This window comes from Equus quagga, chromosome 5 (genome assembly GCF_021613505.1).
Source record: "Equus quagga isolate Etosha38 chromosome 5, UCLA_HA_Equagga_1.0, whole genome shotgun sequence".
Lineage (NCBI taxonomy): Eukaryota > Metazoa > Chordata > Mammalia > Perissodactyla > Equidae > Equus > Equus quagga.
In genome coordinates, this window is record NC_060271.1 from 79,595,912 (window position 1) to 79,621,284 (window position 25,373).

Sequence of the window (25,373 nt, forward strand, 5' to 3'; positions counted from 1 at the left end):
TGATGAAATCCAGTTTATCCATTTTTTTCTTCTTGTGGATTGTGCTTTTGGTATCAGGTTTAAGAACTTTTGCCAAGTTCTAGATCCTGAAGATTTTTCCTTATGTTCTTTTCTGAAAAGTTTTATAGTTTGATGTTTTATGTTTAAATCCATGCTCTAAATTTTTTTTTTTAAGATTTTATTTTTTCCTTTTTCTCCCCAAAGCTCTCCAGTACATAGTTGTGGGACGCTGCCTCAGCGTGGTTTGATGAGCAGTGCCATGTCTGCGCCCAGGATTCGAACTGACGAAACACTGGGCTGCCTGCAGCAGAGCGCGAGAACGTAACCACTCGGCCACGGGGCCAGCCCCATCCATGGTCTGAATTTTTAATTTAAGTGTGAAGGTCAAGGTTCTTACTTTGCTGGTGGATGTCCATTTATTCCGGCACCACTTATTTTTAAAAAGGCTACTCTGATTGAATTGTCTTTGCTCCTTTATAAATAATTAATTCTGTATATTTGTGTGGATCTATTTTCAGGTTTTCTATTCTGTTCCACTAATCTGTGTGTCTTTCCCTCTGCCAGTACCACACTCTCTTGATTACTGCACCTATATACTAAGCCTTAACACTGGAAAATGATTCTTCCCACTTTATTCTTCTTTTTCACCAATGTTTTGGCTATTCTAGGGCTTTTCCCTTCCGATATAAACTTTAGAATAAGTTTGTCTATGTCTACAGAAAAACTTGCTGGGATTTTGACAGGAAGTGCATTAAACTTATAGAACACTTTAGGGGAGAATTAATATCTTTACTATGTTGAATTTCTCAATCCATGAACATAATAAATCTCTCCATTTATTTAGATCTCCCTTAACTGCTTTCACCAGTTCTTTATAATTTTCATTATACAGATCCTATACATGTTTTGGTGCATTTATACCTAAGTAACTTTCTTTGGAGCAATCTAAATGGTATTGCAATTAAAAAATTTTTGGTTTCCATTTGTTTGTTGTCAGTAAATAGAAAATACAATTGACTTTTGTGTTGATCCTGTATCTTACTGAACTCACTTATTCTAGGAGTTTTGTTGTAGATTCCTTAAAGATTTTTATGTAGATAATCACGTCATCCGCAAATAGAGATAGTTTTATTTCTTCTTTCCAATCTGTATGCCTTTTATTTTTTTTTCTTGCAGTGGCTAGAATTTGCAGTACTACATTGAATAGCAGTAGTGAGAGTAAACATCCTTTCATTGTTCCTGATCTCAGAGGGAAAGCATTCAATCTTTCAACATTAAGCATGATGCTGGCTGTAGATTTTTTTCGGTAGATCCTCTTTATGAGATTGAGGAAGTTCCCCTCTATTTTTAGTGTACTGAGAGTTTTTACAATGAATGGGTGTTGAATTTTGTCAAATGCCTTTTCTGAATCAATTGATATCATTCGGTTTTTTCTTTGTTAGGCTACTGATATGGTGGATTACATTGATATATATTTTTTTTCTTGAGGAAGATTAGCCCTGAGCTAACTGCTGCCAATCCTCCTCTTTTTGCTGAGGAAAGCTGGCCCTGAGCTAACATCCATGCTCATCTTCCTCTATTTTCTATGTGGGACACCTACCACAGCATGGCTTGCCAAGCGGTGCCATGTCCACACCCGGGATCCAAACCAGCGAACCCCAGGCCGCCGAAGCAGAATGTGCGCACTTAACCGATGTGCCACTGGGCCGGCCCATACATTGATATTCTAATATTGACACAGCCTTGTACAGCAGGAATAAATCCCTCATAACGAGTCAAGTGTTCACTCTTCTTTTTTCTGGAAAAGACTGTATAGATCAACTCTTTGAATGTTTCATAAAATTCTCCAGTGAAACCATCTGGGCTTGGAGATATTGTTTTTGACAGTATTTTATAATCACAAATTCAATTTTAGGATTACTCAGGTTCTCTACTTCATTTTGTCTTAGTTTTGGTGGTTTGTGATTTTCAAGGATTTTGTCCATTTCTTCTAAGTTGTTGAATTGAGCTTAGAGTTCTTCATAGTATTCCTTTTTTATTCTTTTAATGACTGCAGGATCTGTTGTAATGTTTCCTCGTTTCATTCCTGATATTAGTAGTTTGTGTCTTCTGTTAGTCTTGCTAGAGGTTTATCAACTTTATTTTTTGAGGGACTAGCTTTATGTTTCATTAACTTTGCCCTCTCATTTTCCTCTTTTCAATTTCATTCATTTCTGCTCTTTATCATTTCCTTCCCTCTGATTGCTTTGGGTTTATTTTGTTATTCTTTTTCAAGTTGCTTGAGCTACGAACTTACTGATTTGAGATCTTTTATAATGTAAGTACACAGTGCTATATAAATTTCCCTTTCAGTGCTTCATTAGCTGTATCTTACAGATGTTGATGTTTTCATTTTCACTCATTTCTATGTATTTTTCTTTTGAGACTTCTTTGACCCATGGATTATTTATAAATATGCTGTTTAATTTCCAAGTGTTTGGCGGGTTTCCTATTGTCATTCTGTCGTTGATTTCTAGTTTGATTCCATTATAATCAAGAGAACGTATTCTGTATGGTTGAAATTCTTTGAAATGTGTCAAGGTTTGTTTTATAGCCCTATGGTCTATGTGGTGGTATGCTCCACGGGCACATGAAAAGAATGTGTATCCTGCTGTTGCTGAGTGTTTTATAAAAGTCAATTCGATCCTACTGATTTGATGGTGTTGTTCAGTTCTTCTGTATCCTTGCTGATTTTCTCTAGCAGTTCTATCAATTGGTGAGAGTGAGGTGTTGAAGTCCCTAAGTGTAACTGGGATCTGCCTATTTCTCCTTTTAGCTCTATCAGTTTTTGCTTCATGTATTTTGAAGCTTTGTTGCTTGGTGTATACACATTTAGATTTGCTCTATCTTCTTGGTGGATTGACCCTTTTATCATCATGTAATGTCCCTTATAGTCTCTAGTATTTTACTTCAAAGTCTAATTTATCTGATATTAACATAGCCAGTTTTTTTTTTAAATTAACGTTAGCCCAGTTTTGAAAGTTAGTTTCCTGGAGCCACTTGCAGTGACCAATTATTCTATCAGTGTGGGTCCCAAAAAGAAACAGACAGCACACTGATGTTAAGACAACTTGAGGAAGGTTTAATAAACGGACTATTTACAAAGGTGTGCACAGGCTCGAGGGGAACCACAACAGGTAGCTCAGAACCCCAGGACTACTAACAGTAGTTACTAGTTACCGAAACCCAGGAGAAAATCCTATAAAGAATGCGACCTTGATGGAAACAGTGATCGTCGGTTGAGGAACAAAGTGAGACCAAGGTGATCCCATAGGGAGGGAGCCAGAAGAAATACCATGCCCTCACTTCCTCTGTTGACCCAGCTTCCTCTGTTCAATCTCCTGCCCTGGCTCCTCATTGTTCAAATGCAGTCGGAAGTGAGCAGGGGGAAAGGGATGCAATGCACATAGGTTAGCCTCCTGGGGCAGAAAGCAGGGTGGAAACAGGTAGAGAATGGATCAGGTGGGGCAAACAGAAAATATCTAACAGTTCCTAACCCTGAGCTGATAACTTTTCGTTTGGATTACCTCTATGTTTACAGGACCAGAATCCTAGGAAGAGATTTAGAATAACTAGAACTATCTAAAAACGGGACTAGCTAAAGCAGGAACACCCATGACCTAGAAATCCTCCTTCAGTGGACACCCAGCGGTGGGAATACCATGGAGAAACTTTAAGCATCTAAGAACTGGCTTTGCTGACCTCTGAAGTTCCCTCAGCCTTGAGATCCTGCTGCTGAGAAAGCTGCAACAAAACAGCCTAAAAAGTATGGAAACTCTAGTCAGTGTGGAGATCCCAACCACTAGCATTAGGAATCAGGTGGGGGTGTGCAGAAGCAGCAGACTGTGTGTGTGGATGTTTAGGGCAATGCTGGGGAGATGAACAGGTACAGGTGTCTATTGGACATCAGTCACAAACGAACAAGAAACACAGCAATATCACACTGGACGAAGGACAGAAATTAAACTCTTCTCTTACATCAGCACCAAAGTGGACAGCATGTAAAAGGCACTGTGTTAAGGTGATTTTGAGATCTCATCTCAAAAGTCTCTGCAAATTTCCTGTTGAAATGGGATAAAGTTCAAACTCCCTCACTCAATACACAAAGCTGTAAGAGTTCAACAAGAGAAACCTTGAGAAAACTGACTTAAACATAAGGAAAAGTATTAGCTTTCAGGACTGAAAATCCAGAGGTAAAGTGGCTTCCATGTTGGCTGATCCAATAGTATAAGGATGTCATCCTGAGCCCAGGCATGTACTGTGTCTTTGCTTTACTGGCCATGGCACGTGTTCCTTCCAAAGCCTAGAGACTCTTGTGGTTGGAGGACAGCAGTCAGAAGCACTCAGGGCTACCTAAAATTAGAACCATGGCTGCTTCTGGGTTTATACAAAGGAGGCTTCTCCTTTCTGAGGAGTCCTGGGCAAACTTCCCCTTGGACCTCTCTGGTTCAAACTGGAAAATCACCCTGGCAAGGTGGATGGGATTACTGATTGGCTCAAACGAATCAAGGCCCATGTGCAGATCTTTGCCTGAGGTCAACGATTCCGAAGCACAGGGCTACTCTGAAGGAAGGGGAGAAATGAATGCTTCATAAGCAACCAGCAGTACCCACATGCAGAAGCCCTCTTAAGGCACCATTCACCTCCACCTCTGAACTTCACTACTCCAGACGTCAACACTAGACTCTCAGGTTTGGGAGCAACATTGTATGCCCATTTAATTGACATGCTTGATAGAAGAGATTGGAAGTTTCTAACACTTAGGTGCTAAGCTATTCCACTCAAGGAGAAAGGGCCTGGATGAACATAAAGGAGATGTGATTTTGCCTTTCTTTAAACAGTCCGACGGTCACAGGTGCCCCTTCTGGCATGTGCAGCTCTTCCTAACAAGTAAAATTCCAAGTTTAACGACACAGAATATATTTCTTAAATAAATAAAAAAGCCCTGAAATACAAGCCAATTACTTAAGGGCTCATAGAAGAAAAATAGCAAGATCAAGCAGTGTTCTGTTAAACTTACTTTCCTTACGTGTAAGTATTCATCAGGTTCCTAACAGAGCTTTGAACGCTGAGTTAGGAAAACCTGGCTGGGTCACACTTAACAAGAGTCAGCAGCTCACAGCAAAGTGCGAGGCCACTTCTCTAACTGCAGAATAACTACCTCAGTGCCAAAGTTAGAACCTCACCTTTGCAAACCTCCCTTAGGCCTCTTGGAGTTGGAGGACTGAAAACGAGGAAGTTTCAGACTCCAGGGCCATTGTAGGGCAGATGACACCAGAGTGCAGCTCCCAGCCAGTCCCTGTGGGTGGCTGTATGAGACCACGCATCATTTCTCTGGTCCTTAATTCATGGCTAGGAGTAACTCAAGGGCCTACATAAACTGAGGCCATGGGGCTGTGCTCACTGCAACCAAGCTGGGTGAAGAGCGGTGGTGCTGTAGTTACACTTCTACCCGAGCCACTGGCCAGTCTTTACAAAAAGGCACCAGCCAACTCCCTGGCCCAGAAGCCTTTCGTTTTAAGTCAGGAGATGCTCAGAAGGCTATGGCTGTTCTGCAGAGCTGAAGGAGAGACCCCAGATGCAGGAGGGCTGCCACCTCTAGAGGAAAGCAGCCCCACTAGCAGGAACGCATTAAAGGCCGGGCAATGGGCACAGTCTACTCCATGGAGGCAAAAGGAGGGTGCAGGTGGTAGAGAACTTAAAAATAACAAAACTGACTACATCTGCTTTTTATCATCATCATTTGCTACAAACAATTCTAAACAATATTAGTGATAAAATATCTCACCCCACCAGAGACTGGAGATTAGTCCTACCAGTGAGCTACCAGAGTTTTCCACATTATCCACTAATGCTTTTGCAGGTAACTGAAACAAAGTACTCCACACCCACGCAAGAAAGGCCACCCTTCTCCCCCCTCTGATCCCTGGTCCTGCCAATACAGCTACATTGCTATGTTTATCTATAAACTACTCATCCTCATGACTCCAAGGGGCCTGACCAGCTGACCAGAACTCTGGAGGGTGGAAGAACATGGGTGCTGGGGAAAAGATGTACTGGTTTCCAGTCCCATTTCTATCACTTGATAGCTGTATGGCCCTGAGCAAATGACCATCTCTTTGAGCTTGCTTCCTCATAAGTAAAATGGGTATTAGCACAGCATTTAATTCCTAGAATTATTTTGAAGATTAAGAAAGAATGCTGTAAAACATTTAGCACAGTCCAGCAGATAAACACGATTCATACTTTCACTTACTCCTAAGTTATGAGAATTAAAATCTACCAGCACACATTCTACCAACCAAATTCTTTTTTCACTCCTGACTCCAGTTCCAGCGTCTAGTTTGTGAAATGAGCTCATCTTATATGTGAGATTTTTTCCCCACACAAATTATTTACATGCCTACAGTAACCAGAGTTGTTTTCTCAATGGTTGTGTTACTTTTTCTGTAAGACACTTAAATTTAAGAAAATCAAATCCTTCATCTCCAAGGTTTAGGGCCCAACTAGAGTGCAAAGATGTTGTCCAAATGAGGATGTGATAACCAATTAATTCCAATTCCTGCCTAAAGTATCCAACACTTTAACTGGAATGTATAGTCTATTGACATTCAATTAAATTACTGATATGGTTGGGTAAAAGTCTACCATCTTTCTTTAAGTTTTCTATTTGTCTCTTTGGTTCTTTATTCTCCCTTTCCTGTCTTTTTTTTGGGTTAGACTATTTCTTAATGATCCATTTTGTCTTCTCTATTGACTTTTTAACCATATCAATTTGTATTATTTTTTTAATGTAGACAGAGATGTTTATTACTCTATCTTGAGTTTATTTTACACCACTTCACAAATAATGTGAAAACTTACAACGGTTTAATTCCACTTTACTTTCTAACCAAGCACCTCCTTTAAATGTTGTCATTTATTTTAATTCTCCATGATGTTAACTCTCAATGTCTATGGCCACGCAGTAAGCATTTACCACAGGTGAAGTTGTCAAGTATCTTTTTACTGGCTCAGGTTCTCATGTGAGCCCTTGAAAAGGATAGGAACATTATTTATATACAAATACACACATACCTACACACTTTTTTTCTTAAAGTTCAGCACCTTATCTCAGAAACCTGTAACGTTTTTGCTGATGAAGATTTATACGTGTCAGAGCAGAATAAAGTGGTAGGGAGTCAATCCTAGTACCTTAATTTTTCATGGACTCTGTGGCATAGGATGTGTTACCCTTTTCCCCATCTTTCTTTTTAAATCTTTAAAACTCTTCTTATAAAAACCATCCCTTTAAAAAAAAAATCCTAAAGTTTTATCAGAAGGTATACTTCTTGGGGCTGGCCCCGTGGCCAAGTGGTTAAGTTTGCACGCTCCGCTGCAGGCGGCCCAGAGTTTCGTTGGTTCAAATCCTGAGTGCGGACATGGCACTGCTCATCAAGCCACAGTGAGGCAGCGTCCCACATGCCACAACTAGAAGGACCCACAACGAAGAATAGACAACTATGTACCGGGGGGCTTTGGGGAGAAAAAGGAAAAAAATTAGATCTTCAGAAAAAAAAAGGTATACTTCTTGTCAGCTATGGAACTTACTGTAATTTAATCCCATCAGTTTTGTGACCTATAAATTGAAAGGTTCAGCATCTGGCAAATTCCCCCCTCCTAGGTTTACACAGGATTCAGACATTTCCTGTCTCTCACCTACTTCAACGTCTGTTCCTGTTGTTGTCACTGGTTCCCCTTTTAGGTTAGCAAAGACACAAGGTATTAAAACTGATTATCCTATGGATATAAATTTGCTTTTATATATATATATCTCACAAAGTTAACAAAGAAAGGTTATTTATATCAGGAAGGGAGGCAATAGGATGCAGTGAGAAAGAAGCCAGACTTCTCTGAATATACCTTGTTTTATATGTGTGACTTTAGAATCATTTAAAATGTTTTAGTAACACAAAATTAAATTTAAAAAATGTAAGGGGGCCGGCCCTGTGGCCGAGTGGTTGGGTTCGCACGCTCTGCTTCGGTGGCCCTGGGTTTCACCAGTTCAGATCCTGGGCGCAGACGTGGCGCTGCTCATCGGGCCATGCTGGGGCGGCATCCCGCATGCCGCAGCTGGAAGGACTCACAACTAAAAATACACAACTATGTACCAGGGGGCTTTGGGGAGAAAAAGGAAAAAAATAAAATCTTTAAATTTAAAAAATGTAACCCCTAAAAACAAAAAATGAAATTAAACAAATGAATCTCGATGTTAATCTAGATGGTAACATAACTACCAAAGAAGAACTATTCCAAGCAACTTGAAAGCCCTATAATTTGAATGTATATCTTACTAGAATATACCCTAAATGCAAAACTGAAAAGTAATTTTAACTGTTTTTAATAATCACATTGTTACTTGTGGTCTTAATATTGTTATTCTGACTGTGATGTATATAAAGTGAGACAGAGCTAAGCAGTTTTCTGATAGTTTAATTTGATCAATGTGATGTCCTTGAGAATTAGAACTCCCAACATAGGAAAAAGATCTAGATTTAAGATAGAAGAGGTAAATAAACACCTGAAAAGTCCCAAATTTGAACTAGAAGAATCAGTACAATCATAATGCATTTTATCTTAAAAACAAAAAATACATTTCCAATTTCTGTCCACTGAAAAGCAAAACCACCACAGAAGCAATGAACATCCTAAGTAGCCACTGTTCTTTAAAGAAATGGCTGACTGCAGGTCTGGAGCAGGAAGTGTACAAGGTGAGCCTGCAACATCTTCATACAGATAGCAAGAAGCCTATAAAAATTAGTAGTGTCATGTTAAAAGGAATGATGGGCCAAATCAGAAAGGCCACAAATGAGACTATCTGAGTATTAATAAGGCTAACACTGCAGAGGTTTCCAACATCAAATATGTTAAAAATTTATGAGTTCAAATTAATACTTAAAAAGAATTTATCACAGGTGGTGGATATCAAGAAAACTCATTTTGAAAAAACTTGTAAATAAAGGAAAAGCATCAAATATTTATTATGTCTTTCTTATACAAATTACAGCACTGAGTAACCAAATAGCAGACGAGAGGAAGTTTCTCTTTTCAGAAAAGTATTCCAGCTTACACATGAAGAACAAATATAGAGTTAAAGTATCACCGGTTTTGCAATCCTCAATGAATAAATGCATCAAAGCTTTAAATATCAACTGCTACTAAAAGTCCAAAGAAGGCAATCAGATATTTTGCCACCTGATCAGGAAGACCCCATTACTGTCGTAAGCAGTCTTGCCAAAAAGAAAGAAAAAGAATCAAATTCTGGTCAAGTTTCTATATTCAACCACCAATTTATAAGACATATAAATGACAGAGGAATATGTTAAAATTACACTATAGGGTGGCAATGAACAAAATCCAGACTGTGGGAAACCCTTGAATACCGCTTCTCAAACTATGTGATGGATCAGTTTATTTTTCTTTTCTTTTTCCCCCTAATTTCCCATCAGACTAATACTTCATAAAATACAAATAATGAAATAAAAAAGCTCCTAAAAACAGGGGCCAGCCCCATAACCTAGTGGTTAAGTTTGGGGCACTGCACTTTGGCAGCCCCGGTTCAGTTCCCAGGTGTGGACCTACACCACTCGTCAGTTGCCATGCTGTGGTGGTGACCCACATACAAAACAGAGGAAGACGGACACAGACATTAGCTCAGGGCGAATCTTTCCCAAGCAAAAAGAGGAAGACTGGCAACAGATACTAGCTCAGGAAGACTCTTCCTCAGCAAAGAAAAACTCCTTACAAACCTCAATTTTTTAACTATTAGATTCAACAGACAAACAGATAAAAGCGCTGTCAAACTGTGATAAAGTTTCTAAACACTCTCAGTTTCTATATGTAAGTCATCACAAACTGCTACTGACAGTTCGTGGACTGGCATTAGATCCAAAGACTACACTTTGAGCAGCATGGCTTTGCAGAACCAAACATCTCATTTCTTCCCTCAAATAAATTCTAAGGAGAGAAGTGAGTCTATATATTAGAAATAATTTAGAAGACTCATCAGACTAGTCACAATGTTTGGACCTTACTGGATCTTGATTCATATACAATAAAACAAAACAAAAATAATTTTTGAGACAGTAGGAAATCTGAACTTGATTTTCATTTAAATAAGGAATATTTTTAATATTATTGGTTATGTTAAGAAGAATCCTTATCTTTTAGAAATACATAATGAAACATTTATGGGTAACATGACATGCTGAGATTTACTTTAAAATAATACAAGAGAGGGCCTGCACTGTGGCCAAGTGGTTAAGTTTGCATGCTCCGCTTCAGCAGGCCAGGGTTTCACTCGTTCAGATGCTGGGTGCAGACATGGCACCACTGATTAGGCCATGCTGAGGCAGCATCCCACACAGCACAACCAGAGGCACTCACAACAAGAACACACAACTATGTACTGGGGAAGCTTTGGGGAGAAGAAGAAGAAAAAAAATATTGGCAACAGTTGTTCGCTCACGTGCCAATCTTTTTTTTTTTTTTGAGGAAGATTAGCCCTTAGCTAACTGCTGCCAATCCTCCTCTTTTTGCTGAGGAAAACTGGCCCTGAGCTAACATCCATGCCCATCTTCCTCCACTTTCTATGTGGGACGCCTACGACAGCATGGCTTGCCAAGCAGTGCCATGTCTGCATCCGGGATCCAAACTGGTGAACCCCAGGCTGCCAAAGTGGAACATGCGCACGTAACCGCTGTGCCATCAGGCGGGCACCACAGGTGCCACTCTTCAAAAAAAAAAATACAAGAGAAATGAGAGTCAAGAGATAGATATATATATACGTATTTATTTGGCCTTGAGTTGATAATGTTGAAACTAGGTAATTACTATATATAGATAAATTAGCCTATTCTTTTTAACAAGCTTGATATTTCCCACAAATAATAAAGTATTAAAATAAAAATTTGGGGCCGGCCCTGTGGCCAAGTGGTGAAGTTCACGTGCTCTGCTTCGGTGGCCCAGGGTTTCGCCGGTTCAGATCCTGGGCACAGACATGACACCGCTCAACAGGCCATGCTCAAGCGGGGTCCCACATGCCACAACTAGAAGGACCCACAACTAAAAATATACAACTATGTACTCGGGGGCTTTGGGGAGAAAAAGGAAAAAAACCAAAATCTTTAAAATAAAAATTTAAAGCTTTTAAAACCTGACTCTCATAAGTTTTTTTTTTGAAAGAATTCAAAAAGAGCAGTTTTGCAAAGGCAAACTTCTACAGCATTCTGTGCCAGAAAGGGTAATAAAATCTAAAAACTTTTATAGAGGTGGTGTTGAATGAAATCTTTTCTTGCTTTGGTATTTAGATAATAAAATGACAGAAGCTTAAAAGTAAGCTGTAATCCAATTATATACCTTGACCAACTAGTAAGCAGAAACTGCTATGTGTATCACACCCCATATGTGTAGTATAAATTAAGGAGGGAGGTATTTTAAGGTTTTCTGAAAAAGCCTAGAACGATTCTAAAATTATATGCAAAGAGTGTATGTTTATTTTTAGAAAAGCACACACAAATCTATTTGGAGCCCTATGATAAAAATTCCCAGTCCTAAGTGCAAAAAGCAACAGAAAAGAACATTATTTACTATGTATAGCTAACCATCAACATCTGTCACTAGGATAAAACACAAAAATTACCCCTACCACTTTTATACTTTAGCAGTTCCTTTTATTCTAATTTAGAATCCCAATTTCCAGATAACTAATTTAAAGGAGATAAGAGTTTCACACTTTAAATTCTTAAGATTATACTCCCAGGTTGACCCAAATAAGATTAAAGAAGCCCCTAACTCCTCTGGTTCACAAGCTTCAGAAGCAGTTTCAGGAAAAGAAGCTTCAGAAGTAGGGTTCCCACTTACTCTGACTGACTGTGCTGCTTTAGCACGCTGGCACCTTACTCTCCAACCTTTTAGGAGCTCTTCTCCCTCATTACCTCACTCACCTATACAGTTTTAGTTACAACAGACTCTTGGCACTCACAAGCCATCCTCCTCCTCCTCACCCCACTCCTTAGTCTGTGGCGTGTAGTACTTCATAATTTTGCCCAGGCTGTGGCTAAGCCTGAACAGAGTGTGCAGTGCGTTTGGTGAGCAATAACAAAAAGGTGCTGCTTTTTGTTCTTCACTTCACTCTTGCTGACTGTGAGGTGACTCTTGTGCTGTGATGGGAGTAAGAGATCTAAAAAAGTAGCTGTTTTTCATTTCCCTCCACTCACCCTCCATTATTAATTGGTGCATTCCAATCTTGGAAGAGCTGAAGAATCAGATACTACAATTCAAAATCAGCAGGCTTATGTCTGAAGCATGCCCTAATCTAAAAATTTGCAGTGCAAAGGCTGTGTCCAGCATCTAATAATCCACTGAAGTATTTTTCTGTACCTTTACAACTTCTTACAAATATATTAAATAATAATTCAAATGGTTTAAAAAGCAAGTCCACTGGTCCACAGAAAATACAGGCTGCTTTGTTTTTGTGGTTTTAAGCTAATACTAAAAGACTTGCTAGGAGATACTTTAAATGAGTCCTGACAGAAAGAGTGGATGTTACAGCAGAAAAAATATCTTCCCAACACACGAAAAAAAATCAAGCAAAGTTTTACTCAAACCTACCTGGGCAAACATGCTATAATCTAGTTTTATCCAGAAAAATAGAGAGTTTAAAAAAAGCTTTGACCTGTACATGGATGGTTGAAGCAAACGGAAACACTGGCATGCTATGACTTTCAGGAATATATAAAGACTCTCCAAATATCCCAAATCACAGCAGTTATATAGAAGCCTGTCTGCAACCAGAGGCAAGCACGTCTTTAATAAATCAGCCACAAACACAAGATGGTATTTTAAATATACAGTAGGAACATTTATTTTAACACTTCTAAAAGATATTTCTCCATGCCTGATGATTTGATATAAAAATCAAACCCATCATACTTTCCCCATCAGTCTCTCTACATCAAGGGCAATCAGAAATTTGTACAACATGAATATTTGCTTCTGAAACAAAAATTACAAATTAAATGATAACAAAAATACACAAATCAACTGGACCCTAAACGAATTTCTAATGAATTCTTTCCCCTTTGCCCCAATCACCTAGAGCTTCTTTCTTCAGCCTCATTCTGCTCCTTTTCCTTTCTTTGCTTGGCCATGAACTTCTGTTAAAAGCAACATACAATATAAAATATTTATTAGATGTGGTTTGTTCTATGTACAAACATATCTAATATAGTTCACAGTATTTACAATTTAAAAGAGCCCAATCCTACAAAATAAAGATTAGAAACACAGTGTCTTACATTCACATTCCTTCCTCTCACTCATCAGTCACCTGATATTTATGATATACCAGACATTATGCTTGGTGCTTGGGGATTCAGTGGTCAACAAGACAGGTAAGGCCCTTTACCTCATGGAGCTACATTCTAGTAGGGGAAGAGAAACAATAAGAGAACAAATAAAGAACATAATTCTGGTTGGTGGTAAGCACTACGAAGGAAAGAAATATAACAAGGTAAGTGACTGAGGCTGACACTTTTCTGGGGGGGAGGGAGTGTTCTACTTTAGCTAAGTCTTTCTTAGGCAAAGGCCTTTTTGGGAAGCTGATTATTTGAGATGAGATCTAAAAGGAAGAACCAACTATACAAGTGGGGTTGGGATTGGGAGAGGGCAAAAAAACAACACTATAAAGGTGCAAAGGCAGCAAATGGGCCTGTCACGTATGAAAAATATTTAAAGCAAAGAAAGCCAGAAAAGCTGAAACACAGGGAGAAATAAAAAACAGTGAGGTCACAGAAGCAGAAAGGACTCAGGTCATCTAGGGCCTTACAGACCCACAAGTAGTTTGGATATTATTCAAAGTGTAATAAGAAGCCAGTGGAAGATTTTAAATGGAAAAACGACATGAAAAACTTAAGAGCACAGGTACCATAGCACAATGATTAAGGGCTTGAGCCTAGAATAAAACAGAGTTAGGTTCAAATCCTAGGTCTGCCACTAACTAGCTATGTGACCTTGGGATATGATACTTGGGTTTAGCTACTCTTTAAGCCTATTTCCTCATCTTTAAAATTGAAATGATAGCATCCACCTCATAAAGTTGATGAGGGGATTAAATAGCGTCCAGCAAATAACAGCTCAGTAAATGTTAAATGAGTATCTGTGCCAGAAATTCAATAGAGGATGTGTAAGACAACTTTCAAATATCCATGAGGAATCAGAACTATTGCTTCAACTAGAGCTAATGATGATTCTCCAGAGTAGGACTTCTCAAAGATGTGCACAACTAAAAAAGACGGGGTGAGATTGTTGGGGTGGGGTGGGGATTCAATCAGTTTAGGAAATGGATTAAATAAAGTTAAGAGGATTCTTTCTGACTAGACAATTCAGAAAGTTTAATATTCTATGTGTCCATGACTCTGAAAGAAGGCACCAGAATATACAGTTACCCACACTTTATTAGAGTGTCACTTGGGACTCGTAATCTGCAGAATTTACTCTGGCAAACGCTGCCAGAGGAAAACGAATAAAGACTGGAAGTTATGGGCAAGTGAAGGAGAGGAATAGGATTTTGGACCCAAGAGGAACAAAATGGCACAAGCCTTCAAAAGTTCTCCCAGAGAGCAAAGAATGTACATTCTGGGTGGACATTTAAGTAGTTTGATTATAATACCACCACCTAAAGATTTTAGGAGGAGTTAAGAATAAAACAAAGTACCTCTGTATTTTGCTTATGACGTGTACTCTTGCAGTGATTTGTCATTGCTTTTTCACCTGAGTAGAAAAGGGAACAAATTGGACAGAAGAATCCAGCCTTCGGTACAAGAAAGTCTAAATCTAGAGGACAAGAAGAGAGGGAGAAGAGAAAGAAAGAAAATTAATGATAATTTATCTATAGCTGTGTTGATTAATTGATCTAAACATGACAAACCTACTAAGCACAGTATACACTTACACATAAACATAATATATACTGCTATATATCCAGGGATCAAGAGCAATTAAGCCTTTAATCACAAAACCAAGATCTTTATTTTATTTTTTAACAAATTCTGTAATATTCCAGAGCCTCCAGGAATGCCAGTGAATTCTTTCAGAATAGCAATTTATTGGAAAAGAACCTGATAGCCTTTGAAATAAACCTCTTAGGAATCCCCTATTAAAATAAACCAGGAAGAAGAGGCAGAACAATAAGCAGCCGCCTGCTTGAGGAATATGCTGAACAAACAAATGAGATGCCCCCAGCTCATCTTAGCTGGTGGCCATGAACAAAGTTTGCTAGCTAAGCTTTTCAGCATGCTCTACTTAACTAGAATTTCTGCCTGGGCAAGTATACCTCAATTCTTACCAGAGCAGCCAAGAAAAAAAGAAGAGACATATCCCAGATTTCAAGAGTGCAATAAAAATATCCTTGCCAGGTAAAAAGACAGCCTAATAAACTGCTTTCAGAAATGCCAATGTGCAAAACTTGCTAATTTATGCTCTAAAATAATCATCTAAGCAAGGTTATTCTACTATCTAAACAACAGAACACTTACGATGGTACTGAATTTTTATTTCGTATGGATAAGGAAAAGAGTGTCATTTTTACTTTACCTTCAGGGACATCAGGTGCCACTGATTTCCCTAAAGAAGAGTCCTCTGTCTTCTTGCGTTTTTGTTCTGGTTCTGAATCCTTTAATCCAGACTCCTCATCAACTAAGTCATCAAATTTTTTAAGGAAAAAAAGTTATTAAAAATAGATTCATGGACTTTGTGAAGCTAACATGAGCTAATCCCTGCTGTCACAGATTAATTTATGGTTCATCTCTTTAAGTAAACCCTCCTTGGTTAATCCCACCTGACCATTCTTCCAAGGTTCTTTGACGTAAGCAATAAATGGGTAAGTTTATTCAACCACATTAAATGGATTTAAGGGTATATTTTACTTCTATTGTTCCAGAAAGAATTTAAAGGGTAACGGAAAAAGTTCAAGTTCTAGAATTAGCGGTAAGAGTTAACTTGTGTATGCAAAGTGCGGGGTTGGGGGAAGAGTGTGAATTAAGGGGAAAAGGACATAAGCAGAAAATTCTGATGCTCTGTACTGAGGCCCTTCCAACCAAGAAAAACTGAGCCTAAAATTATGGACTAAGACCCTTGTTAGACAGAATCCAAGTGAAATTACAAACATTAAAGCCCAGCAAAGTGAGTAACATGTAAAAAGCACTCAATACTAGCAGACTCTGCATAAAATGATCTTGGGGGATGACAAAAATGGGAACTGATTCCAAGCAAGTTATCCCCAGCAGGTGAAATATCTTACTGTTGTGTAGTACTTGACAAATCCCTTTCACATATATAACATTCATTTAGCTTTTACCTCACGTGAGACAGGGATAATAATGATTTGACCTTTCTATTTCTTTACACGTGGAGAAAGCAAAACCAAGAGAGGTAAGAAACTGATATGCCCAAGGTTGCACAGCTAGTAAGTGACAGAGGCTAGAACCAAGACTTGTGACTTCAAGTTCAGTGCTCTCTCCATGCAACTGGACTACTCTTTACGAAATCTGAGGGGATGGCTAGGAACTATGAAATCATATTTACTCTCCTCTTATTCCTTGCATTTTAACTGGTCATCAAGTCCTAAAGAATTGGTAAAAAAAAAAAAAAAAAAAAAGGCTATCTCCCTTTTCTTGACCCAATGGTTAAAATAGCCTCCAGTCTCTTCCTCCAAAAGTTTATTCCCTCACCAGAGTAATAAACTTTCTCAAACACATTTGCTCCTGCCACTCCAAAGGCACACTTATGTAATAATAATAAATTATATAACACTTTAAACAGATTAAAACAAATATTTTAAGTTTAAAATTGTTAAAAAGTGACCTTTTCTTAAGTTAGATTTTTTTGTCAAAAATACTGTCCATTAACAGGAATTGTTACATAAACAGTTCTCTATTCTTCAGTTCACATGTCGAGGCAGTTCTACACAAGCTGGTACACCTGAAGCTGCCCTACTCCAACAGAAATCCCGGGGGGATAAACTTCATGAAATCATGCTAGGAGTTATTTGTCAGATTACTAAATCACTAACCATGGCTTAGTATCAAGGAGAGATTATGGAGAAGAATAGACAAAGGAGGAGGAGTACCCACTTGGCCATGGGAGAGTTTCAAGAAAGAGGGCATTATCAATAGTAACAAATGATGCAGAGAAGTCAAATAAGACTATCTTAACAAGAAAAAAAAGTAATGATTTTAAATCAAGTAGGACAACAACCCAATGAAGGTTCTTTATCAACATCAATTTCAAGAAGGTGGTTTAGAAAGAAACCAAAATACATCCAGTTCAATGGGAGATGAAGAAATAAAAACAGGTGGTTCTTTCTAGGTGCTTTGCTCTCTGAAAGGAAGAAGAAAAGATGGGAGCTAGAAGGATTCCAAAGTTAAGGGCATGGTTTTTCAAAAGGGAAAGACTTGGCTATGCTTTACGTGTGCAGAGCCAAAGTAGGTAAACGTAAGCTGGCAGACAGGGGAGATCCTATATTTGCTGTGGTAAATAGAAATGAAAGTAAGGTTATCCAGTGAGGAATGGGCTAGGTGACGCAGAAAGGGAAAAAGACTTACGTTACACTTGGTTAGGACATGAGGAAAGGAAGAAGGCCTGTAATAGGCTGTGGAGCAGCACTGAGGGCCCAACTAAGATCAGATTCAATGAACTGGAACTGAATCACAGTCCGTTATTTTTCCTTAGAGAAGACAGAAAGGAAAAGCAAGAGGGCAAGGAGGGTGCTTGCAAAGAGAATGGTACAGTACTGTTAAGTCATATCAATAGTTGATTTTTTGCTTTACCTCTCTGAATCAGTAAACCTGAGATCTGGAACTGTGTGCTTTTCTTCTTTTCTACCCTTTTTAGCATTTTGCTATGAATATAATGGACACAATGACAAACATTTATTGAATGACTAGAGTACTCTTCCTCAGTAGACATTATTCCCTATTTGTTTCAACATAAATTTTATTAATGTTATTAAGACATCTTATTTAATTCATTGGCTGGCTGCTTGGCAACATCCACAAAACAAGGGATCTGGCGAACGAATAAGAGCTGGTTAATAAATGATTTCTACTTCAGGCTGCAAGATGGTAGGAATAACCTTTCATGGATCATTTCCATAAATTGTCACACTCTATTATAAGAGGATCATCTGTCATTCTATTATCCCATTCCATTATGTTTCATTATCTCTCTACATTACAAAGATAAAAACCTTTATGCCGATCTAATTATTATAAGGCTACCTTTCTCCCCACCCATTACTCTAGTTCACTGTTTTTCTACTTTTCTTCTTAGATAGTAGATCTTTGGAACTTCAACCACCACCTCATGTTGTATTACTCTCCTCCCCCCTTTCACCAATCCTGCTTTACCTTCATTAATTTGGAAGGCCTCTTCACCTTTCACTGGTTCTGTCACAACAGCTTTTTCCGATGGTGGTGTTTTCCCAATTCTAACTCTCTTGGTTGGCACTTTAGCTTCAAAGAGAAAGCCTAATTTACTGCTATAGTAACAGCATTTAAATTGCTTTTAATTCTGATTAACAATTTTAACACCTTTTCTGCAAACAAAATAATACTCAAATTTGGGAAGGAAACCTAGTTCTAATATAAAATATGGGAATTCTATTAAAAAATACTTAACATTAGTTTTAAACATTCTCCTTTTATTTTCCCATTTACCTTGTTCCAAACTTTACCTTCCCACCTGCTTTTTCCCAAAAAGTCTATACATCTTTTTCTATTTTATTCCTTAAGACTGCGGGACCATCTTATTATTTTTTATTCTTAGTTTAGTTAAATCTTCCAAGATTTTCTTACTGAAAATCATTTTGATCTCCCTCCAGTACCGAAAGTAAGCTGATCTACCATTCTATACTATTAAAATATTTACTGAAAAGCAAAATGGTACCTTCACTAATTTTTCTACATCTTAAGGCTAAGTAAGAACTGGGAGGCAGTTTAGTATAAACATCCTTCTACTTATGAAAAGGTGTGTTTTCCTAATAATACAAAGATAATATTTTCATTCCAATTCTTATTTGGGCACTCTAATTTGCTTTCTGATTTTGTCATCTTTTCTTGAGGTATAACAACTTGGGGCAAGGCCTGCTCTGTAACTAAGAGAAACCTGTCCAACTTGTACATATTTCTTTGGAAATTATCACTGACCATAACTATTTGTTGGCTTATGTCAACATAGGGTGAAATTACTAATAATGCCACAACACATATTTTTGAAATTTTAAATGTAATCCCCCCGTAAAACAGAAAGAATACCACTTTCAAGTATCTACCTGCCAAGTGTCTTTCAATCATGGTTTTCAGATCTTCTTCCATAACAGTCTCATTTACTAGACCCACTTGGGACAAGGCTTCAAGTTTCGTCTTCTTTGTGTCCACAGCTCTCTTTTTTCTATCCCCTCTTTTATCTGTGGGATGGTCATTTTTGCTTTGTGCTAATTCAACTTTTAAATCATTGTCTCCATCTTCTTCCTCTCCAACTTCATCAACAGTAACAAAATTAAGCTCTTCTTTAAGGTTGTTAAAGTCTGCCAGAGAGTCTTCATCCTCTTCAGTTACTTCATCCAAAGTCACTAAATGCAGATCACTGCTGTCATCCTGTATTTCATCTACAGTAACTAAAGTAGAAGGGTCTTCAGGCATCTGAGAAGAAATGAATCCAATGGAATCCCTTCCAGTATTTCCCTCATCTCCTTTAGTATTTAAAGTGGCAAAACTTATGTCTGTCGACTCATTTAAAGGTAGCTCTTCTACTTCTCCAATTTCATCCACAGTTACCAAGCGTTCTTGTTTGAGAAGATCTTGTTCTTCAGCCACTGACAGTACAGTAACATCTTTAGGTTCACTGTGAGAAATGCAATCATCTTGATCAATTAACTCATCTAACGTAAGAAGTGAATTTGAATTTTTTACCATTTCTTCCATATTTATTTCTTCTTCATCAATTACTTCATCTACAGTGACCAGAGCTTGTGCTAAATGTGTAGCTGCATCTTCCTCTTCCCCAATCTCATCCAATGTTACAAAAGATAATTCTCCCTCAACGACACGAGGGGCGGAAGTTTTCCCCCTCTTCTTCTTTAAGTTCAGTTCAGAGGAAGGGGTATTTTTGAGAGCTTCTTTCCTTTTCCCCTTTGGTGGAGCCTGCTTGGCTTGAAAAGGATTCACTTCTTCTATAACCTCATCCACAGTAACAAATTCATCCAAATTAAACGGAAATAATGGTTCCTGTTGGAAAGGTAAAAAAAAAAACAATCACAGCATTGTGAACAACTACCAATAACTAGCTAGGTTCCAAATAGTCCCAGTAAATGTGCCTGAAGTATCCTTTGTGAGAATTTCAGTGTAGGGAAGTTTCCTAAAGACTGAAATTAGTATTATTTTAAAAAGTCCACAAAAGAATTAGCTAGAATTCACAAAGTACGCAATGCCAAAGGTAAAATGCTAACAAAATCAATCTAATTCCACCTTTACTTAATTCAGTAAGATAATTATTTCCTAAATGATCATGAGTTTTGAAATATGATGCACAAAAATACTATATTCAAAGCATTTATCAAACAATATAATACAAAGAATTTACTATTCCATATGTTAACCATATCTAAGTGTTCTAAGAGACTTAATGGACCACTAAAAGCACCTCAAATATAGCTAGAGAGTAAAGAGTTAACTAGATTGTTCCACTGAATTTATATATATATATATATACACACACACACACACACATTTTTTTAAGACATGCAACATTCAGATAGAAAGTTTATATTTTGAGAAAGTTATATGAAAAATTACTCAGACTGAATGTCAAATACAACTGCACTTGAAATAAATAGTACCTGTAATTTGAAAAATGATGCCAACACTAAAGAAAATAAATTCCCAGCAGGCAGCCTACACATTTAGTATGCTATCAATGATCCATTACCAGTACATATAATGACCACAGTAGAATATATACCCAGTAATTTTGGGAGGAAAAATCTGTAAGCAATTGTACTACCAACTTATTAAGCCAATGGAACTAACCATAATCTCATTTACGCTGTTAAACTAACACTTCTCCTCGCCCCAATAAAATAGGCCCAAATTCGTCCCCTAATGGTAGAAAAAAGTAAAACGACTGAAAAAATATTCTATAAACAGTGGAAATCTAAAATACTAAACAACTAAATATAAAATGTAAGACATTTATTTGGCAGTAGAACTCAGTACTAGGAAAGTAAATTTTATAGCTCATCCAGGTAGTTTAAACTGAGCCATACCTGAAGGACCACTTCTTTGGAAGTTCCACAAAATGGGGAGGACTCGCGTCAAACGCTAGTGTCCTTTCAACATCTGATTTTATTCTGTGTTTATTACCTATTTCTGTCAAGATGAGATTGAAGGTATTTTCCAACTCTAATTCTCTTTCCACTCCTGTGTAACTTTTTGCCCTGCACCAAGCACACAAACTATTTAGCCAGGTTCAAAGTCAAAAAACAAACTGGGGGCCGGCCCGGTGGCGCAGTGGTTAAGTGCGCACGTTCCGCTTCAGCGGCCCGGGGTTCTCCGGTTCGGATCCCGGGTGCGGGCACGGCACCGCTTGGCAAGCCACACTGTGGTAGGTGTTCCATGTATAAAGTAGAGGAGGATGGGCACGGATGTTAGCTCAGGGTCAGGCTTCCTCAGCAAAAAGAGTAGGATTGGCAGCAGACGTTAGCTCAGGACTGATCTTCTTCAAAAAAACAAAAAACAAAAAACTGGTGGTAGGGTCAAAAAGAAAACATCTCATTCCTCTTCCTTGCTCTGTATCATACTAATTATTATAGGAGAGACATAAGCTATAAGGGAGATGAACTCTTCTATGGAGGGATGGAACAGAAGGGTTAGTGTTATTAAGCACACTGTTTCTCACCTCTTTAGATTTCGAACTTCTACCAGTGGTGCTTTTAGGATTCTTTGTGTTTTGCCCAGCGAAAGTCTGAAATATTAAGTAAGAAATACAGAAAAACAAAATTTACAACTAGGTTACTAATGTTCTTAAAAAAAAAAAAAAAGAATTCAAACGGCAAACATTATCCAAACACATTCAACTATGCAAATATTTAACAGGTATACCAAACTAAGTTAACAATCATTTAACAGCACAGGCATCATCTCTATAAGTTATAGTTAAATTCAATTTTACTGATCTTTTCTTCCCTGTAGCCACAATGTCTAAGTTGGGCAATCAGTAAGCTGATAAAGAAGCTTCAATTTATGAGAGAAAATGGTTTCCCATTCAGAAGCAGAGTGCTACATCATCTCAGAAGATTCACTTATGACTTTTCTTAAACCACAAAGTTATATTTCCGACCACATTTCATTCAAATAATGTTTTTCAAACCTGTTAATAAATTATGAGCTTGAGCTTATGATTCTAAATGTCTATTAGCTTAAGTCAGTGGAATTGTTTAAGAAAGGGAAATGGGAGCTTTCGGGTAGAGTGAGGAGATTACACCTCCTACTCCAAAGCTACAACAGGAGAACCAATCACTTCAAAGATACACTGAGCCATTCTTCCTACCCTCCTCACCTTGTTGTTGCTGTCATCCCGTTTCATGAAGGAAGGTCTAGCCTCTGCTTCCTGAGACTGTTTTGTTATATCCCTGTAATCCAGTTTAGAATCCTTGCCTTGCAGGGCTGAGATCCTCCCACTGCCTCCTCTGGGAATACCGCTCTGAGTGGGTTTGAATTTACTGCTGCTTTCAGCCAAGCCTGACCTGGCACTTGTAGGTTTAAGTAGACCCAATTCCTTGGCTGAAAGTTTCTTTTCAGCATTTATTTGATCTCTGAGTACAGATTTCAGAAAACTTTTCTGGTTTTCAGATTTTGAAGCTGTAGCTTTTGCCTTTGGAGAAGAAACGATACCAGCCTTGATGCTTGATTTACTGCTAGGTGCATTCGATGCAACCAGCACACTAGTTTTACTAGTTTCATCAGGCTTATTGGCCTGACTCACTCCTTTATTTGGATACACCTTGGTCACAGCATTTTCTGCAGGCTTTTCTTTCATTGCTGCTACAATCTTTTCCAACTTCTCTGCAACCATTCTAGCATCATTTTTTTCAGCCTTCTCTGTGCCTATTTGCAGATCCATTTTGGATTCCTTAGTATTAAATTCATTCTCCTCCTTTTCATCCATGTTACTTTTTTCAGAAATTCCCTTTTTACTCACTGCCTTCTCATCCCCAGTGGAAATTCCTGGTACTAAGGCCACAATACAAGCAGATGGTACTATTTCTGAAACACTTTCATGTTTGTCTTCTTCAGCTACAGCTTCTATCAAAGACTCTGTAATCCCAGAAAAGAAATCTTCTGTTTCAGATGGAGATTCTTCTAGAATTCCTTTGATGTTCCTTTCTTCTATAAATGTACTATCAGATGTTGATAATTCTGTTTCAGGGTTAATAATTTCTGCCTCTTCCTTCTCAAAGTCACTGGTATACATCTGCTGATTTAAAACAGACTCCTCTAAATTTTCAGTGAATAATTCAATACTGGTTGGAGTGGATGCTACAAGAGGAATTTCCACTTTGACCTCCTCTCCTTGAGTTTCAACTTCCAAAGTTTCAATAGCAAAGTCAGAGTCACATGGTACTTTTTCAGGTTCTTCCTCACAAGGCTCTTCCTGCAGTACAGAAGTTTCTGTTTGAATGCTGGGAATAAATTCTTCTTCAATCTCACTAGGTTTAACAGAGGGACTACCAGCTGCTGTTTGCACCTCACTTTCATCAACTGGACTGTTTTTCAAGTCAGGGCTAAAAGTATTTAAAAACAAACAAAAAAAAGAACACAAACAAAAACACAAACAAAAATCAAACTATGATGAGAATTCAACCATTATAAATAATCCTGTTGATGCCAATTGTTAAGACTTCCTGATGCATAAGTGATAAACATTGGGAAATCCAGCCAATCAGCATTAAAATGGTTAAGATGTTTTGACGCAAATACGTGAACAATATAAAACTTAAAGAGATTCTCCATTGCACTGAAGATTTCTTTTTAGTTCAAAGGAAATAATGGCAAAATTATGACCATTGATATGATCCTTTTACTCATGTACATTATAACCAGTTTTTTTCCTTCTGTGTCAAGTTTGCAACTGACATCAGAAGGCCGAACGTAAATTTGAGACATCTCAAATTATTATTAGGTCCTATCTTTCCACATGGGTAACTGAAATAATAAAATATGTGCATAATTCTATAATGAAACTAATGATCCATGCACTGAAATATAAAATTTTATAAGTGAATCTCACCTAAAAGGACCATAAACAGAAACTATGGAGAAAAGCCCATAATCTTAACCATGTCATCTCTTTTTCTGGATGTGAGAGAGATTTGTTTTTAATTTCCCAAGAACTGTATTTATTAATAATACTTAAAAGAAACCTTTCTTTGGAAGTATCTTTTAAGTACTCTGTTGAAGATTTAAAGTTAGAGGTGAAACTGATAGAATCCCCTTAACATCAACATGTAGTCTTCTATAATACAGTCTTCCTTTTTATAATATGTGCCTTTGGCTACACTATGCGAAGGAATATGTTAAAAGAAGTCTTTCTAGTTACAGAGAATAATTTAAAATTCTAACACATAACAAAATTTTAAGTGAAATTATTCAGAAGAAACAGAGGAAATACATGACAAGTATATACAATTGATCTTATTCATCACGGTCTTCTCAAATCCAAAGTAAACAAAACTGTGTGATTCTCTAATTCAACCACTTTCACTGTGGCAGAGACAGAATAAACTATTTTTATATGAACGCTCCATAGATCAGAGGTTATCTTGAAAAGTAACAAGGAAAATCCTAGCTTCCGAAGACAACGTTCAGCGTGCTATCAACACAAAGTTTAACAAATACACTCACTTAATTACATTAGAAGCAGCAGGATGGGGACAGACCAGAAAGTGATCATGCCATAACAATATCTCATACTAAAGAGTACTGACCCTTTTTTTCCTCCTGCTTTTCAAGAGGGGGGAATAACGCATTCCCCTTGATATGCTTCTCAAAGGGTAGCCATATATCCTTTAGTTAACGTAAGATGATGAGTAGCTGTGTCCTGAGACATTAATATTTCAGAAATTTGGAAAAAGTTAAGTGCTACCACATCAGGGTCTAATCACTTGAGCCAATAAACTGGTTCTCCTCCCAAAGATGTTAAGTTTAAACTTGCAAAGGAGAAAACTTCTAAAAGATCAA

General features: G+C 37.8%; 1 protein-coding gene across 3 annotated transcripts in view; it reads right to left on the reverse strand.

The window, feature by feature from the left end:
- Positions 1–12,915: 12,915 nt before the first annotated feature.
- The window catches only part of ZNF638 (zinc finger protein 638), a 137,750-nt gene continuing 125,292 nt past the window's right edge, over positions 12,916–25,373 (reverse strand). For all 3 annotated transcript variants that reach the window (XM_046660563.1, XM_046660564.1, XM_046660566.1), the window contains exons 22-28: positions 22,693–23,917; positions 22,033–22,098; positions 19,409–20,363; positions 18,486–18,590; positions 15,673–15,774; positions 14,795–14,913; positions 12,916–13,235 (exon numbers count right to left, since the gene is read on the reverse strand). In XM_046660563.1, the coding sequence (XP_046516519.1) occupies positions 13,170–13,235; positions 14,795–14,913; positions 15,673–15,774; positions 18,486–18,590; positions 19,409–20,363; positions 22,033–22,098; positions 22,693–23,917 (2,638 nt within the window). In that variant the 3' untranslated portion in view covers positions 12,916–13,169. The remainder of the gene's footprint in view (positions 13,236–14,794; positions 14,914–15,672; positions 15,775–18,485; positions 18,591–19,408; positions 20,364–22,032; positions 22,099–22,692; positions 23,918–25,373) is intronic.